Source organism: Monopterus albus, unplaced genomic scaffold, assembly GCF_001952655.1.
Source record: "Monopterus albus unplaced genomic scaffold, M_albus_1.0 scaffold99.1, whole genome shotgun sequence".
Taxonomy (NCBI): domain Eukaryota; kingdom Metazoa; phylum Chordata; class Actinopteri; order Synbranchiformes; family Synbranchidae; genus Monopterus; species Monopterus albus.
In genome coordinates this window covers 3,096,418-3,113,278 of record NW_018127979.1, presented here as the reverse complement: position 1 = coordinate 3,113,278, position 16,861 = coordinate 3,096,418, and the positions used below count along the sequence as shown (strand labels likewise).

At 40.5% G+C, this 16,861-nt stretch overlaps 2 protein-coding genes across 4 annotated transcripts in view; both read right to left on the bottom strand.

Moving 5' to 3' along the window:
• Positions 1–4,987, bottom strand: part of ildr1b (immunoglobulin-like domain containing receptor 1b) — a 7,552-nt gene extending 2,565 nt beyond the window's left edge. The window contains exons 1-7 of the mRNA XM_020609286.1: positions 4,612–4,987; positions 3,637–3,807; positions 2,728–2,877; positions 2,336–2,455; positions 2,070–2,216; positions 1,233–1,358; positions 5–253 (exon numbers count right to left, since the gene is read on the bottom strand). Coding sequence (XP_020464942.1) covers positions 5–253; positions 1,233–1,358; positions 2,070–2,216; positions 2,336–2,455; positions 2,728–2,877; positions 3,637–3,807; positions 4,612–4,660 — 1,012 coding nt within the window. The 5' untranslated portion in view covers positions 4,661–4,987. The remainder of the gene's footprint in view (positions 1–4; positions 254–1,232; positions 1,359–2,069; positions 2,217–2,335; positions 2,456–2,727; positions 2,878–3,636; positions 3,808–4,611) is intronic.
• Positions 4,988–6,597: 1,610 nt separating this feature from the next.
• The window catches only part of ildr2 (immunoglobulin-like domain containing receptor 2), a 19,988-nt gene continuing 9,724 nt past the window's right edge, over positions 6,598–16,861 (bottom strand). Inside the window, exons 4-11 of one of the 3 annotated variants that reach the window (XM_020609384.1) lie at positions 16,249–16,368; positions 13,354–13,410; positions 12,161–12,307; positions 11,868–12,029; positions 11,448–11,561; positions 9,894–10,092; positions 8,608–9,274; positions 6,599–7,803 (exon numbers count right to left, since the gene is read on the bottom strand). In XM_020609384.1, the coding sequence (XP_020465040.1) occupies positions 7,768–7,803; positions 8,608–9,274; positions 9,894–10,092; positions 11,448–11,561; positions 11,868–12,029; positions 12,161–12,307; positions 13,354–13,410; positions 16,249–16,368 (1,502 nt within the window). In that variant the 3' untranslated portion in view covers positions 6,599–7,767. Of the gene's footprint in view, positions 7,804–8,607; positions 9,275–9,893; positions 10,093–11,447; positions 11,562–11,867; positions 12,030–12,160; positions 12,308–13,353; positions 13,411–16,248; positions 16,369–16,861 lie in introns of all 3 variants that reach the window. The other 2 variants (XM_020609385.1, XM_020609386.1) reach the window with 2 other exon arrangements.

Here is a 16,861-nt window from a genome sequence, read left to right as displayed (position 1 = left end):
TGAGGGTGAGGCTGTAGTGGAGGCATATTCTGGACTACGTGCGAGGCTATTGGAGGTGGCCCTAAATCCAGGTTCCTAACCTGGTTCTCCAGGTAGTCCAACACCTGGTTGTTTCCTTTTATGCTGCTGTGCGCACTGCCATTCACAAGGTGCAGAGGTGGCACAGAGGACTGCTGTTGCTGCAGGACCATGGGTGCCAGCTGCATGGGAGCCATGGCAAAGTTTTGTTTGGCAGAGTGGTCTGAAAATGAGCCTGGAACACCAGTAACAGAAAATGATCAGTTCACAACAGAACTAGGAGAGACATAAACAGTCTTGAGCCTGGTATAATTGATTTTTGGCCACTTGGGGGCAGTGGAAAGTGTAAACATAACACTAATACGTCACCTTATAAAGTTGATGTGTCAAACATCTGGAATACAATGAATAGTCACCTATTTACACATCCAGCAGAAAAGGAGCAACATTATCTTTCATCTGTAGTCATGTTTCCAACCACCTAATGAATGAGTCCAGTAATCACTTTCTTATACATCTCTGTTTAGTCTCTACCAACTCCTGAACAAAATAACCTGACTTTTAGCTGCTAACTTTGTATGTGTGCTGACGCGGTGCAGAGGTGGCAGTGTACAGCCAGAACTGCGAGATTTTTCATCTGCCTGCTGAGGCCAAAAACAATGCTGATACGAGCTGTGAGAGTAAAGTGAGAGTGCTACAAAAGTCAAACAGCTGAATGATACCAAAGGGCTCTGTAGAGCTGAGGGTAAGTTTGTTGATAACTCTCTGTGGTTTTATGAATATGATCAACTCCTTTCATATACAAACAGTTATGTAATCAACAGTTAAAAATATTTTGCTGTCATCAGAGTAGGGGTTACATTTTTACTACAGGGACTTTTCAAAATCATATTTTATCTCTTCTTCTTTTAAAGTTTGATTACTGAATAAAATCTCTAAACAGCATCCTCGTCACAGTCCAGCTGCCATAATCCAGAAAAGAAAAGCCCTGAATGAATCTAAAAGTTGATAAACACATTCAGATTGCCTTCAGTTATGACCCTGTGCTCTCAGTATGTAAGGTGATAGTGCAGGAAATAATGTTCACATAGGTTCAGGCTTTTTGTTTTTTCACTTCAGTGTGTCCTCCCATTTCTGAAACCAAACCAAGCTACACACCCTGGCATTTAACAAAACATTAACAACACATCTTATTGTGCTTTTGTGTCACTCACCTGAATACAGTATGGGGACCCCCTGGGAGGAGGCCTTGGAGCTAATGGGAGCGTAAATGGGTTGACCATTCATCCAAGGAACCATGGCCTTCTGAGCCTCTTGTATCATCCTGTGCTGCATCACGACTGAAACCACAGCAGAGAAGAGAAGGGAGAGGCTTCAGATCTGTTTGTGTAACTCAGCTCAGTGATATTGGTGATGACTCAGTAGATGTTAGTACCACTTCTGTAGCTGAAATCACTCTTGTCAGTGATGTACTGAAGGTTTATGCCCCTATTTTAAATGGAAACGCAAAGACCCAACAAGACCTCACAGACATGTTAGATTGTCAAAGGTGCAGCCCTGTTTTCATTATTACTGTGCTGTTCTGAAAGACATTTTCAGTTCTTTACTGTTCTCTGTGAATATGGGAAGAACATTTGCTTAAAGGTAAAATTTTCATAATAACAGAACTTGATTCCTTAACATGTGGCCAATCCACACTGCGCCGTTCTCTTTTGACGGTGTCATAAAATAAACACTGGGAAGGATTTAGTGTCATCAAAATCCATGGCCTCTCTTGTTAATTTACATAAAAATGATCTTATTGAGCTCCACACAATGCTTTATACAGATTTTAAATTTGTGAAAAAGAGAACTGGTATCAGATCAGTATCAACACACATCTTAAGTTCAGGTATCACAATAAGTATTGCAAGAGGAAAAACTCAGTGATTCAACAAAAATACTTTTCTCAAATGCTGTAAAATGTGATGGTTTCATACAGAGTACTGAGTGTCCTAATGGGCTCATGTGAGCTGTGGTTAAAAAAAAGAAACAAAAAACATCTCTGCTACCTTCTTCTGGGCAGCAGCATGTCTGTGGACAACATGGGCAGCGGACGTAGCAGCAGCATGTCTGCGGGCAGCACTGACAGCAACATATACCAATGAGCATGATGAGCAGGAGGCCACCAAGGATGATAAACAGGACTGTCAGCCAGTCTGAAACAGGAAACCAGAGGCCAAGGAAACCGATATTACTCCTGAAATTTCAGTCTTTCACATTTTCAGGCTCAATGCGACCTCGAGTGCCACAGCTTTGACCAACTGAGGAAACTTACGATACACGATGAGTCTGACTTCACTATCTGAGTCTCCTGCCGTGTCACCGGCAGCATCAATGGAGCAGAAATACACACCGTTATCCCACCACATCACCTCAGTGATGACCAGGTCAGCCTCTGTTGACAGAGATAAATATATATGTATAACATTGTTCTGCTGGGTAATGCAAATATAAACACTTTTCAAACAACACGATGTTCAAGAAAAGCACAAAATCATTTTGTAAACATACAGTACGTTCACAATCCACAGTAACAGCTATCATAAAGGATGAACAGTTGCAGATATATGCAGCCTGAAAATGTTATTAAATCACAAATCAATGCATTAAGTGAAACTGTATCAACAGCTGAGACTGAGAGTGTTACTATGACAGGATCAAACTTACTATTTTGAATGGTAATTTTGCGTTCTCTGTAGTCTACGCCCAGGGAAGGCTCATTGAGGCCCTTCTTCTGGATCACTGTGCGGATTTTGCGCTGCCTGTCTGGGCAGTCATTGGTGGGGTCCTGACCCAGAGCCAGAGAAGCCTGATAGGCTGAGGGAGAAAAAACAAGGTGGGACATGTTCAATTTACTGCATTTTTCATCTGAATCACTGTCAATAGTACTTACTGTAATACTACTCATATTGCCATCATAACTGTGGTACTTTAACTCATTATTTTCAATTTGCCAAAGTGCTGATTATGCTTAAAGCACTGATTATCTATTTGATATTGCAGGGCTGTCTGCTTATTAAACTGCATTGACAAAGCTGAAAAAGTTTTGGCAAAGAAGGAATGTGTGTGGAATAAAAGAGACAATATCTCAGACTCTGAAGGAGGGCACTGTCAAACTGGAGTCCTCTTTGAAACAAGTGCTGTGAATGGCTGAACATGACCATAAAAATACTTATGATGCTGCAGATACTTTAATGCAAGAGCAAACACTGTGACTCATATGTTCATTAAAATGTTTCTTTATTATGACGATTAAAAAAAAAACATTATTCAAGTGGTTTTATGTTTCCCTCAAAACATACGTACTTGCTGTTGCAAACTTGTGGTACAGGGTTGGCAGTTCAAGATGTCAAATTAACAATAATGTGTAAAAAATAGTGAAGATCAATATCTGCAGTTTTGAAAGCTATTCTGTCCATAGCAATAAGGCCAATGAGGGAGGTTATGAAAACTAAAATAAGAATAAAACTACATAACAGAATTCACTCTGACCTTGCTGCCATTTTTATTTTTACCATATCCTGTGGCTGGGCTACATGACTGCACATTAAGGTCTCCTTCCACCAGTAGTCTCACCTGCGGAGTAGTACTCCAGCACTGGGTCTTTACAGAAGGACTTGTACCTCCAGGTGACCAGGACGTCCTGAGCGGTCGCTGAGGTTGAATAGTCACAGCGCAGAATCACAGAGGCGAACAGAGTCGTACGTCTGACTGTCTCTGGAACAATCACCTGGATGGACAGCAGCTCTGATACAAGCAGCAGGAAGTGTGACAGGACATGGAAGGTAAAAAGCAAAACTGGTGACACACAATTAAAAAAAAGCCCCTCTGAATTTATTTCCCAGCTGTGCTCCTGGATGTTGGTTTGATAAGAATGTAACCAGACTGGTTAACACTTTACTCCAGAGGTACTATATCATTAGAAACAATAACACCTGTCAGTCATTATCAGCAATTTAGAGAGAGGAAAAAAGGATGGTGAGCTCTGCTGATTGACAAGATCATTTCACACACGCCTATGGGCAATTTAGAGACACCAGTCAACATAAGCTGCATATCTTTGGGAGGAAGCCGGAGTACCCGGAGAAAACCCACGCAAGCACGGGGAGAACATGCAAACTCCACACAGAAAGGTCCCAGGTGGGGCCCGAACCCGGAACCTTCTCGCTGTGAGGCAACGGTGCTAACAACTGCGCCGCCCAAATATTTCAACTGTACATTATTCTTTTAATTGTAAATAGGGCCACAATTTGCAATTATTTTCTTTCTTAACTGATAAGCAAATTATTTTCTAACTGTCATGATGTGATATATTTAGAAGGCAGATAATGATTTGAATGATAACGCAGTCTACACAGAGTAACTGTGGAGCAGAGTCACGTGACAACAGCGGCCGTCACCCGTTAATACCTGTTGATAATTAACTTGTATTTTTCGACTGTTTGTTTAAGTGGCTTCGCTCCACATTCTTGCCTAAAAACAACATTAAGAAACAAGCTGATTCATGTATTATGTAGAAAAAGATTAAGACTTAAAACTTTAAAGCCTCACCTGTTGGCAGGTGAACCAACAGCAGCGCCATCAGTATCCAATTTCCCATCTCGTTTGCTCTTTATTCTCGCAGAAGCTTCGCTCTCTGTCCCGTGGGCGACTGAAAATCCACCCGAAATCCTGAATATCTGAAGAAGAACGTCAGGTAGGCGCCACTCTGCATAGTAATCCCATTCTCCTCCTAAAACGACACGCCAGACTGTGTTTGTTTTCTCCAGTGAAAGACGACCTTAGAGGAACATCTGTTTGTGGGGGTGGGGTGGACGACCCGCCTCCGTCCAGCTTCAGGTTACTTCACTGACTTCGCCCCTAGTGACAGGTGCAACAAGGAGGAAGAGAAGACGAGCAGGAAGAGCATGCTGCCGTCCACAGCCCTACAAGGTGACGCATTATTCCCTCAAATGTTGAATTCGTATCCTTAAACAATTGTTTTCTCAAAACGACAACTTTGTTTACTTAATACACTCATCTAACTTCAGTAACTTTGAAGATATATGTTCATAAATACACGACAATCATGCAAAATATGATTAAATGTGGATCAAACAGCCCAACAGTACATGAAAGTATAGTAAGTACAGTATATGAAAATATGTATAAACAATAATTCAACGTAATACTGTTGTAGAACAGTACTCCCAAAGTAAATATTTATGAGTTGAGTATTTTTATTTTCAATACTTTTAAATACACTTTGCTCATAACACGTCTGCACTTTTATTTCCTAGAAGAGCACTTTTATTTTGTAACATTGTTGTATATTAAATTACCCAACAGCTATAAAGAAGTTACACCTGCTTACACATTAATACATCAATACTAATGGTAATCCAGTATAATAACACAGGCTTAGTGCAGTTTTTCTATTTTATATAGATTTTACACTGCTGCTACTTTTACTTTTACTTTTAAATACAGGATCTGAATACCTCTTCCTCTACTTTTTGTTTTTGGCTGTGTTTTTTCCTCCTATAGTTAGATAGCAAACTTATTCACAAGTAGTTCACATTTAAGAAAATAGCCTATAGATTAGTTAAATTTTCATAGCGCATTTGCTTTTGCTGATAGTTCACTGATGTTGCTACACAGACAGGACTACAAAAGCTGGTGTTTGCACCTGCATGCCTTTGGTCTACCATAGAATAAAACAAAGAAGTAGTGAAAAGAGTTGAGTTATTGCCCATTATACAGAGATCTTCTAAACTGGCCTGGACATAGTTCAAAGTGGTGTCAGGTGTCTTCGGTCTTATAATCAGTCCTTCAGCCTGTTTGAATGGAGAGTACTCACAGTGCAGTTTGCAGAGAAAGCACCTCACTTTTCTTTCAGTCTTTGTGTAAAGGAAAAAGCCACAGACCCTCAACCGGGCTAGGGATCAAATCCAACAAAAAAACCTTTTAATGTGAGAAAAAATAACAATGACACTTGAAAATTGAATTAACTAGTTACTGATTTATTCATTAGTAAATGTTTTGTTCTTTGCTGTGTTTTTGGTTCAATGCTTGTGCAATGTGAATATTAAGCTGCAGTTACATTTGCATGCCCTCGGCAGTCTGGAAAAAAAGAAACAGTTAAATTAAAAGGAGTGAAGCCTGAATTATCTGAATGTAAATCAAGTAGAGGAGTAGCAGATCAGCTTGTCTGGTGTTCAGTATAAAGTTCACTCTCGGGATGAGTCATGTTTGAACAAGTGCTGGAGCTCTCTGTGCAAGCACATTTACATCTCTAATCCAGGACATAGACCCCACCGAGCTTTGTCACCGACTCAAAAGAGCCTGTCTGAGCTGAACTCAAGTGCTGGTCTCAGCTCATTGAAGTGTGCTTGCATTCCTGTGAAAAACACTGCAAGGATCTCACATCTGTTTGACTCTCTGGTTTTTAAATTCCTTGGTAAATACTTTATATAAACAAGCTGCTTTAGATAAACGATAACGTGCGCTGACTGTGTTGTTCTGTAGCTTGTCAGTAAAGCTCTAGTGTTTATTTACCTGTGTATATTTGATAAGCAGCGCTAAAAAAATAAAGGCTTTCTCCAAGGTACACACTCATTATCAAACACTCAAAGCTCAGATTCTGTGACAGACAATGGAAGTTTTATATCAAAATAAATCTTGTCAAAACAATTGAAATGCAAACATGTGGGCCCAGAGACCTGTTGGCATCATCTGCAGGTTTGATTTGTTCAATTCACATTATGTACAGCATTGTGAGTAGACACACTTTGTGAGTAGACACACTAATTAAAAACAAAAAACTAAATAACCCCCCCCACACACACACACACAAACAAATTCAATTTTATACTTGTAAATAAAACAACTACATTTTGCTATTATTGTGATAGGAAACTTATCTTTGAGTTTAGACTTTTGGAAAACAAGAAAACAAGATAAGCAATGATGTCACCTTGCGCTTTAGGAAATGATGGGGATTTTTTTACTGTACTGATATTTTAAAATTCAAACAGTTGCTCAAGAAAATAATGGCCAGATTATCAAACAATGAAAACAATTGATAGTTGTAGTCCTCGCTCTTTGTGTCGTTTCTTCTGGTCAAGATAATCAAAAACCATTAATGTAAGACAGTGAAAACTTCACCAGATCTTTTTATTCAAAAAGTATTTAGGCAGTGCAATAAAATCTGCTGAACAAATTCAAAGTAAAACACATCCATACAGTACAATATCAGCAACAGACAAAAACAGAAATATGAAGTGAACCTGATTTGCAATGTACTGAGTATGAAGACTGTGACGTCCTTCTCAGTGTTACAGTAAACCACTCTGAAGTTGGCAGCAATTAAAAAACATCTTGGCACCAGTATAAGGAAATCCAGTCACTCAACCCATCAAATTCAGCAAAGAAAACTGATGCACACACCATGCACACATGAACACCTGCACATATACAGAGGTATAATTCATGCACGAGTACATACATCCTGTACTAACAGAAATGACTGCACATGCTACTTCGTGCATATTAATTTCTCATCATCTTTCATCCACCGATGTTTTGTTTTTCAGTGCAGTTATTTCAGTGAGTTCAGTCAGACATCATGCAGCGGGTGGTGGAACAGTTATTCCCCTCCTGTGAGGCAACAGGACGATTTAAACGAACGGACCGGCAGCGTTGTGTGGTCGAGGCGGGCACGCCTTGTCACACTATGAGAGCATCCCTGCTCAGTGCAGTGCTCTGTTAAAGAAATACACCAAGATCCACATGTTAGAGACTTTGCATTCATGCTCATGCGAGTCCAGCCTGAGGCGTCACAGAAATCATGCAGCTCAAGCTGTGTTAGTAACGGCTGCGATGCACAGAGAAAATCCACAATGTTTTCACAAAGCCAGAGAGTAAATATGTGCAACACTGACATGGTTGTAAGCACAGATGGATTATACATGTGGCTTAACATGTAAATGTGATCATTTCAATTGCTCTCATTTAGATTTACACAAAACATGTTACAGCAACCTTCATAAAATCATGTAAAAACTAAGTGATTCAGTGTTAAGACCATAAATCTTGTATGTACATACACAAGAATCAGATTATGCACATAATACTGTAAAACATTTTCAAATGTTTAAATACAAGTTTGGCACCATTCTGTTTTACACTTACTGTTAACAAATGTCATGAAAACAGCAAAACCAAAGTGTACATCACCTGTGAACCAGCAAACAAACTAGTGGCAAACAAGATGTCTCCTCTTGTCTAACATTAGCTTCCTGCACTGATGGAGTGCAGAAAACAGTGATACAATCTGATATGTTTTTAATCTTTTCTGGACAACAATGGGGAGGAATGAGCTACATCAGGCTTCGGGTACACAGGTTATACATTATTCATTGTTAGTTTTGTTCTTTTCATGGGATTTGTTGACAATATGAAAACTAAAGAATATCACAAGACGTATCCTGTAACTATTTACAGGAGGCTTCTTTCCTGAAGAACTGAAGAGGAAGGAAGTCCTCATTGCCGCTACAAGTAACTCACCAGGTTTCGGCTCCTGTCTCTCTCCTCGCTGCCACCCTGTAGCGTATGGGACATTCCTGGCTGGGGGCGGGTGTAAGAGAACGGCCTCATGGCTGATTCAGTGGTGCTGTATCTCTCTGATCTGGGAGCTTCTGCAGTGCGGTGCCGGTCTGTGGTGTGGTCAGCGCTGCGGTGCTGCTCTGCCCCATGCTCAGAGTATGGAGGCAAAGGGTCCTCTTCCTCTGGACGGTTGCTAGGCGACCGGCTGTAGTTACTATGGCTGCCCTGTCCTCTCGAGCTGCCTTTGGAGGGAGTGTCACTGTCCTCATCCATCCTCCTGGCACCTCTGTCCCCTCCCCGCCCCCTTGCCTTGCTCTCCAGCACACTGTTGAGGAAGGTGTCATCGTATCCTCTGTTTTGGGGCGGCCGAGAGGGGTGATCACTGTCCCATGTGTCCCTTCTCTTATGTGCTAAAGGTGAGGGGCTGCGGCGGCCCCAGCCACCATCTTTTTCTCGGTAGAAACGCCTGGGAGGGCTGTAATCGCGTTCATAGACCCAGTTTGGAGGTTCAGCCCGCCGACCACGGGAGCTGTAAGACTGAGCAAATTCCTCCAGTTCATCCAGGGAGCCAGTACGTCCTCTCCTGCTCAGCGTCTTCCTCTGCAGGTGCTCTGAACGGGGGTTCCACCTACAGGGGGAAGATCACTTATCTCAGCACACAATGGTTTTTAAAAATACTTTGACATTTCACATGACAAATTAGAATAGCACAAGGTAAAGTAATCAGTAGTTGTTCTAGCAGTGAGTTGATGAACAAGGTTGCAGTATGGGGTCAGAATGGAGTTATCACTGATGACACAGATGTTGTGAGAGAGTTTGGTGAGGGATTTGGAACCAGTGATCAGACAACAAAGTTCAGTTTGAGAAAGCTGGTTTTCATACATGATTAAGTTTCACTGAATCAGTTGGTCAGGGTGGAGCATGCTGCAGTGGCAATAGATTTGTCGGATATGTACAGTTTGACATAATCAGCACAGCAAAAAACAAAAAAAATGCAGACAATATAGACCTTTTATATGTGTCTGTAAATCTGTATATTGTAGCCTGATTACTGATGGAATTTCCCAGAACAATGTTCTTCTGTGGGCCAATTGAAGATCTAATGAACCTCCTGGAAAACAGTGCATCCTTAGTGGTTTTACCATAGTGTGTGATTCTGTTTACTAAAGGGTTACACCTAACAATATGGGACCTTTCCTTTCTTAACACATAAATACATGCACTGGCACCGTCTGTTATAATCCTACCTTCTGTCTAGTTCATCATCTGAGTGGTTTCCTCTGTCCCACCTGGGCCTTCGACTCTGTGCAGCTGGAGCTGCTCTCACCACTGACTGGTCATCCAGATCTGCGATTGGTGGGAGCGCCTTCATCTGGACTGTCTGATAGGTGTGTCTGAAGTCTGCCCCTCCTTCATGCAGAGAGCTCAGCTCTGATAGGCTGCTGGCTGTTGAGACAGATACACCATGAAAATCACATTTGTATTTTGACCATAAAATCGGTGTGAAATTAAGTCTCACAGTTTTAAAGTTTGTTTTCTGTAACCAAAACTATTACACAACTATAGTCGAATGATGTTGAAATCCTACATTTCGCAGCCAAATGTGGCCAGTAGAAACACAATCTAGTTGCTTGGAATAAAACTGTACATCATCTACTTTCTGGGTTGAGGTAACCATGACTACATGGACATGAACTCTGATTATAACTGTCTGCAAGTTACTGAGGGCATTATTGTCTCATGTGCCACTTCAAACTATTGCCTTAACCCAGTTAGTCTTTTTCCTCATTTTACTGTCCACAAATTTATCCAATTCATTAACAACACTAGTATGCATCTAATAAGAAGTATATTCTGTGTAGCCACAGTCTGATTCATTCACAGTTTATTCCTATACAAATATTTCAAAAACCATTAAAAACACATAAATGAGCCACACTGTTACACTGGGTGACACATTCTTTCATTACAATAAATATGGGAACTGTTTATTTTGTGGCAGTCACACTATTCTGTGACAGTACCTAGCTGTATTAAAAAGTTAGCAAGCCTTAAAAACTGAAACTATATAATTAGGAGCTGTTGTTATAGGTTTATATCATCAGTATGAACAAATTTACTTTGGGTCAAGAGGCAGACTGGGGAAGTGAAAGTACTGAGAGACAGCCCATTTCATACTTGTTAACAATAGCATATATTTCTATCTTTATCTTTAAATGTGTACAAGACAAAGGGCATTTACAGATGTTTCACTGTGTGAAATTAGTATGCAAAAGGTGCATTAAACTACATACACAGAACCCACACCAGTCAAATCAAACATACAGAATATCACATGTATAAGACCATCTCTGGCAATGTTGCAAATCAATCAGCTTTATGGCAATATTAGGTTTGTGATTTATCAGGTGTTTAATCTGATGGATTATAAACTTTGTCTGATTTATTTTATCCAATAACAATTTCTCTGTTGACGTTCCAGATATAAAAAAGATGGAAAATGACTTATCTATGCTGGCCACCCATATACTGGACTCAGCTGTTCTATGTTGGTTGTGTGTGTACTGTATGTGTGTATCTTCACATCTCTTAGTGTAAACAGTTCAAGAAAGAGGGACCCAACATGTTAACCTTGCTTTGGAAATTGAGTGAGCACAGGAAAATGTTATGAACTGAATGTAAGGATTAGATAAAAGCTAGGATTTGTTAATGTACACAAATAACGCACATACAAGAGAACACACATACATACACACTGCCGCACAGATTACAGAAATCAGGCCTAATCTGTGCAGGCTTACGTTTGACTGCAGCCATCTTGGCAGAGGGAAACTGAGCCAGCTCCTTCTCTATGTAGCACAGAACTTTCATTGAGTCCTGGTCTGAGCTGGGTTGCAGTAGGTAACCACTGCACACTGTGGATGTGAACACACACACCCATTCATACACAGACACATAAAGGCATAACCACACACTGACACACACAGATACACCTGAGTGTGTAGGCCATGTTCATAAAGGGCAAACTACCAAACATGTTAATGACAAATTTAATTCACAAACATGTGGCTGACACATTTTTGTATATTCTAATTAGATTAGAGACAAATGTGAGGAAGAGGGATGACAGGTGAAATGAGGGTTGTTTCTGAAGGGACAAAAGAGAGTTACAGAGCACTTTAATACCTTTGCACATGTCAAGCTGTGTTGATAACACTCACCTCCAGTCAGGTTGTTCTCCGCTGAGGGGACAGAGGTGATGTTTGGGTCCACATGGGATGAAGGGGCAAGAGGGACCACAGCAGGGACACCAGGGATGTAGTAGGGATACACAGGAACCTGAGTGGGCTGTCCACCCTTTGCCATCTTCCCTGCCTCATATACTGTGTAGTAGAACAACAAAACACTAAACCCTCCATGCAGAGTCACTGCTGTCAAGTTGCTACTGAGAATGTACATACAGTAAAGAAAGTTATGCTTTTAAGTAAATCATGTAGTTGTTTTTGTTATTTACAGTGTCGGGGGCAGCAGCAGGTGTCAGGACAGCAGCAGCAGCGGACGTAGCAGCAGCAGGAGTGAGGACAACACTGGCACCAGCAGATCCCCAACAACAACAGGAACAAGATACTGCCCAGAACTACAGATCCCACAAATGCCCACTCTGGAATACAGATACAAACACACACACATACACAGATAAATACATATTGTAAAGGATTAAACACTTTGTTCCATCTCCCCTCACAAGATAAATATTTTCAGGAAATCTCCTGATGAAAATCAAGATGCACAACAACCTCCAAAGTCACACAGAAGCTTTGCGCTCTATTTAAAGAGTGACCAGGCTGAGCAGCAGTGACTCATGTGACATTGTACTGACACACTATGGAGTACACTTCTACAACACTGCAGAAAGAGCTTCAAGAATCAGCATCTTTGTGGAACAGAAATAATAATTTAAAAAAAGAAAAATTACTTCATGTGGAACATTTTCTAATTTTCTAAGATTCAGTGGCATAAAACCAGGTTTCTTCCATACAAATATATTGTCCTCAACAAATTAACTGAAGTACAATACAAAATACTTCATAATGTATGCCTCCAGAAACTAATTTATAACTTGGGTTTTGTTTTCATGGTTATGGCCATCATTCCTACTGATGATAAAACATGACGACATAGGTAAAAATAAGTCAGACAGGACAGAAAGCCTGACAAGTCAAAGGTTTTAACAAATGGCTAGGTAAGCTAAACCTTTTTTGGAAGATAAAATGAAGATGAACAGTGACTTTGTTATCCAAACTGCCCTTCCAGCTTCCAGAAGTCCAGCTTCTAACAACACACTTCCTCAGGGTGTGCCCAAAAGCAAAATCCACTCAAAACCCCATGATAAGTCAACACACATCCCCCGTGGAATTTAAAACATGGCCAGGATAAAGAATAAGAATGGTACTGTAAATTTTGCTTCAGTTACCTACTGTATTTGTGCATATTCGTGCTGAGTTAGGCGCCTTTGCAACAAAGCTGTTGGCTGCTGACTGTAAATCCCCATTCTGACAGTAACAAACATCAGTGTCAGCACAAGTTCCTGAACTGAATTTGTTAGTCAAAGAGAGTTTTGATTGGTCAGTTAGATTAAACAAGAAAGTATTAGGGAAGCTAGAAGATGCCAGGCAATGAGACAAACATGCAGGTGAGGTGCCGTACCTGGCATAATCTCCATATCGAACCCAGGTAGGAGATCGCCCTTCTCACCTGTCCTGCCTGCAGAGAGAAGGAGAGCACAGGTGAAGGCCAGCAGAGGAAGCAGGAAGCAAGAGTCAAAAGCTCAGGCAAAGTAGAAAATTTGGTAGCAGAGTGAATGATTAATGGTCATGTACTAATTGAGGAACTGAAGGGACACAATTTTTACACAATTAGCAAACACAGTAATAAAACACTGATGTTTAGTTACTATAGATTAAATGTTCTTGACCACATAAATCTGATTTGATGATTTGGGTATTGCCAATTTTTCTTTTTTTTTGTACATCTATGGTCCTCAGAGGATGAAGACTCTCTGACTCTGAAGTTCCACCGACTTTTAGCACCATTATGAGGTTGACATATGCGGTTTTGAGTGAAATGTGTAAAATATTTGATGGAAAATCTTGAGATTTGGCAAAGACTTTCATGTTCCCCTCAGAATGAAATAAAATGACTTTGGTGCGCCTGCACTTTTCATTTTGTCATCAGGTCACAAATTCCAATTGCCCAGTACTTTGGTTTAAATAGCTGCAAAACTAATTGTTTCCAGCTGAATCAGTTATACTTTGTGTTTAATGCTAATTAGCAAATGCTAGCATGCTAACATGCTAAACTAATATGATGAACATGGTAAACATTACCTGCTAAACACTAGCAGGTTAGCATTGCCACTGTGAGCATGCTACATTAGCATTACAGTCAAAGCAGGATGGTAGAGTCTCCCAAAGCATGACTGCAGACTCACACTCATACGGTTTGGTTCCCTGGGTTTACGCTACTAAAATATGATCCTGTAAAGTAGCTAGCCACATAGGCTCATGTAAGTCATAGTTCAAAGGTCAGAAGTCAAACTTATTTTACTTTGAATCTAATCTTTACAGGAGTCTTCTATGATGAGGTATGCACCAAATGTGCAGCTTTCACAGCACACAAAAGAATTAATGCACATGCTGATAAACATGGTACATGCATTCAAACATACAAACACACACATATCAAGCGATGCCAACAGCGACAGCATGTGAGGACAAAAATGGGGATTTGGAAACTGGGGCACATAGCAATTCTAGGACAGTAATTTACCATGGGAGCTCACCAAAAAAGTTGTATGGCTATGAAACAATACCTCTTTTGTGTTTCATATACAAGATAAACATGTCAAAATAGAGGAAACAAAAAACTGAAAGCATTTAGAAAACTGGAAAATACAGAAAAGAAAAAGGAGTGTAACAGGTGTGACACACTACTGCAGGTGTTTTTAATATGTGTTTATGAGGAGGTGATAAGACACTATAATTATAATAAAACCAGTCACTGTCTGACTACAGGGTAGGTTTAACAGACACTGTCAGACAGGCTCCAGTGTGTCCAGACTATGGTGTTACTATGGAGGAAAAAAAAACAGCATACTCCAAAGATTGCTACCCTAGCACACTCATCTACATACCATGATGCTCAGTAACGCTGAGTAACCTGAGAGAGCCAAGAAGGTATGCAGCCCTGAGAGGGAGCAAGGCAGTGAAAGATGCAGAGAAACACTGAAGGTCAGGGAACAGTAATGGAGCAGTGCAGGAGACTTTCCAAGACAAAGGGGAGAGGAATGGGAGTGAATCAACCCAAAAGAAAAATTAACCAGAGATTAGGGAGAAGAAACAGCACAACCTGTTGCGACTCAATTGTAGGACTCTCTTATTTTTAATCCAAATAGACAACTTGTGTTTTTATGGAAGGTCATGTGCCAGACATTTTAGGTTATATATAAAGATGGTCAGTAACATGCTAATTAGTAGTTTTAGAGGTGGTGTAGGGCAAATTTGGCTACCTTTAGACAGCGTTTTCCAATGTTTATGCTAAGACAAGATAACCAGCTTCTGGCTATAGCTTTGTGTTTATCGCACTGACACGACAGCAGTATCAGTCTTTCAACAAGACAGTATGACATAGGCAATTCCTATACAAGTAGTTTTACACACTATTTTTAGCTTCTTTAATGCAACATGGCAAAGCTAAATAAAAACCCAGTATAGTCTTGTTATTCTCACAAGCTCAAGTCCCACCCTCCTCTCTCCTTTGAGCTGATTATAATCAGATTAGTGCTCAGTGGAGGAAGGCTGTATGAATGCTGTAATGTAACATGAACATCAGGTCAGTCAAACTTCAAGGAAAAAAAAAACATGCTGGGTAACTTTCATATCACGCTGTTGTGAGAGTTTAGCCTGGTTTCTACATCTCTGTCTCTTCATGTCTAAACCAGCAGCGACCCTTAACATGCTCCAGTCTCTTATTAAAAAAAAAAAAAAGCACGTTGCCATGGTAACATCTTAAGGGGTGCCTTTACCTTCAATAGCCTCAATAATTTCTCTCCTGACTGGACATGCTACTCCAATTTTCACTGACAGGAAATGGTGAATCTCTGACCTTTAGCACTGAAATATTAGCCTTGTATAATCATTAATCAGCAACAGACACACTGCAATGAACAAACACAATAATATACCCTATTGTGCATCTGCAAACATGATCCCATTTTGTCTTCTGACATACAGCACATAGCAACTAAGTGTCTTAAGATGAACCTAAAGTACAGTGCAGCCAAGTCCACGTCAGGCTTCTAAAGTGTATAGCTGGATAAACAATAGAATCTGTCATGGAGGACCTTGCAAAGAGGCAAACACTATGCGGCTGTCTCCATGGAAGCTGTGTATGGACACTTGGGAATGCAGGCAACAAAAAGCCATTCCTTCCTTTCCATACAAAAAAAGACACTTTACTGAACTTGGTATGCAAACAAATATGTAAATAAAGAAAACTGTAGCTGTTATGTCATTACTTAGAGGAAAGTAAGCATAGGCATACCGAGCACCAGTAACTCCAGCTGGCCCTCATTCTTCCCCTCCAGATCATTAGCAATAATGACTTTACAGAAGTACACTCCGCTGTCGCCCCACTCCAGCTTCCCGATCCTCAGGTCTGCTCCTGCAAAGACACAAGAAACAAGATTAGATGCACTGTGAGAGGCGAGAGTTTAATCACTAAACTGATAAATCCAAACTGATCCTCCACAGAACATCACTTACATTTAATGAGATTTGAGTTAGAATGTTAAAGAGCAAACACTATAAAATTAGGCCATTTTTGTGGTCAGTAAATCATCATCTATTACTCACTTGCCCAGCTATTTTATGGTGCTCCATTTCCAGCCAGCTGAGGGCCAGCTGGAGTTACTGGTGCTCGGTATGCCTATGCAATTTCCGGGTTGCAAGCGAGAGCAGACGTCTTTACTGCTCCTCTTGTCTGTTCTACGATTTTTCACATCTTCTACATTTTCAAGTCTTTGAACAAATTCTACAACTATTAAAATGCCTCCAAGAGGGAAAAGAGCTAATAAATCAGAAGCGAATGAGGATGTTGAAGCAGAAGAGGATTATATTTCAGCGGCGCAAGTAACAGAGATGTTGAGTCAGCAGAA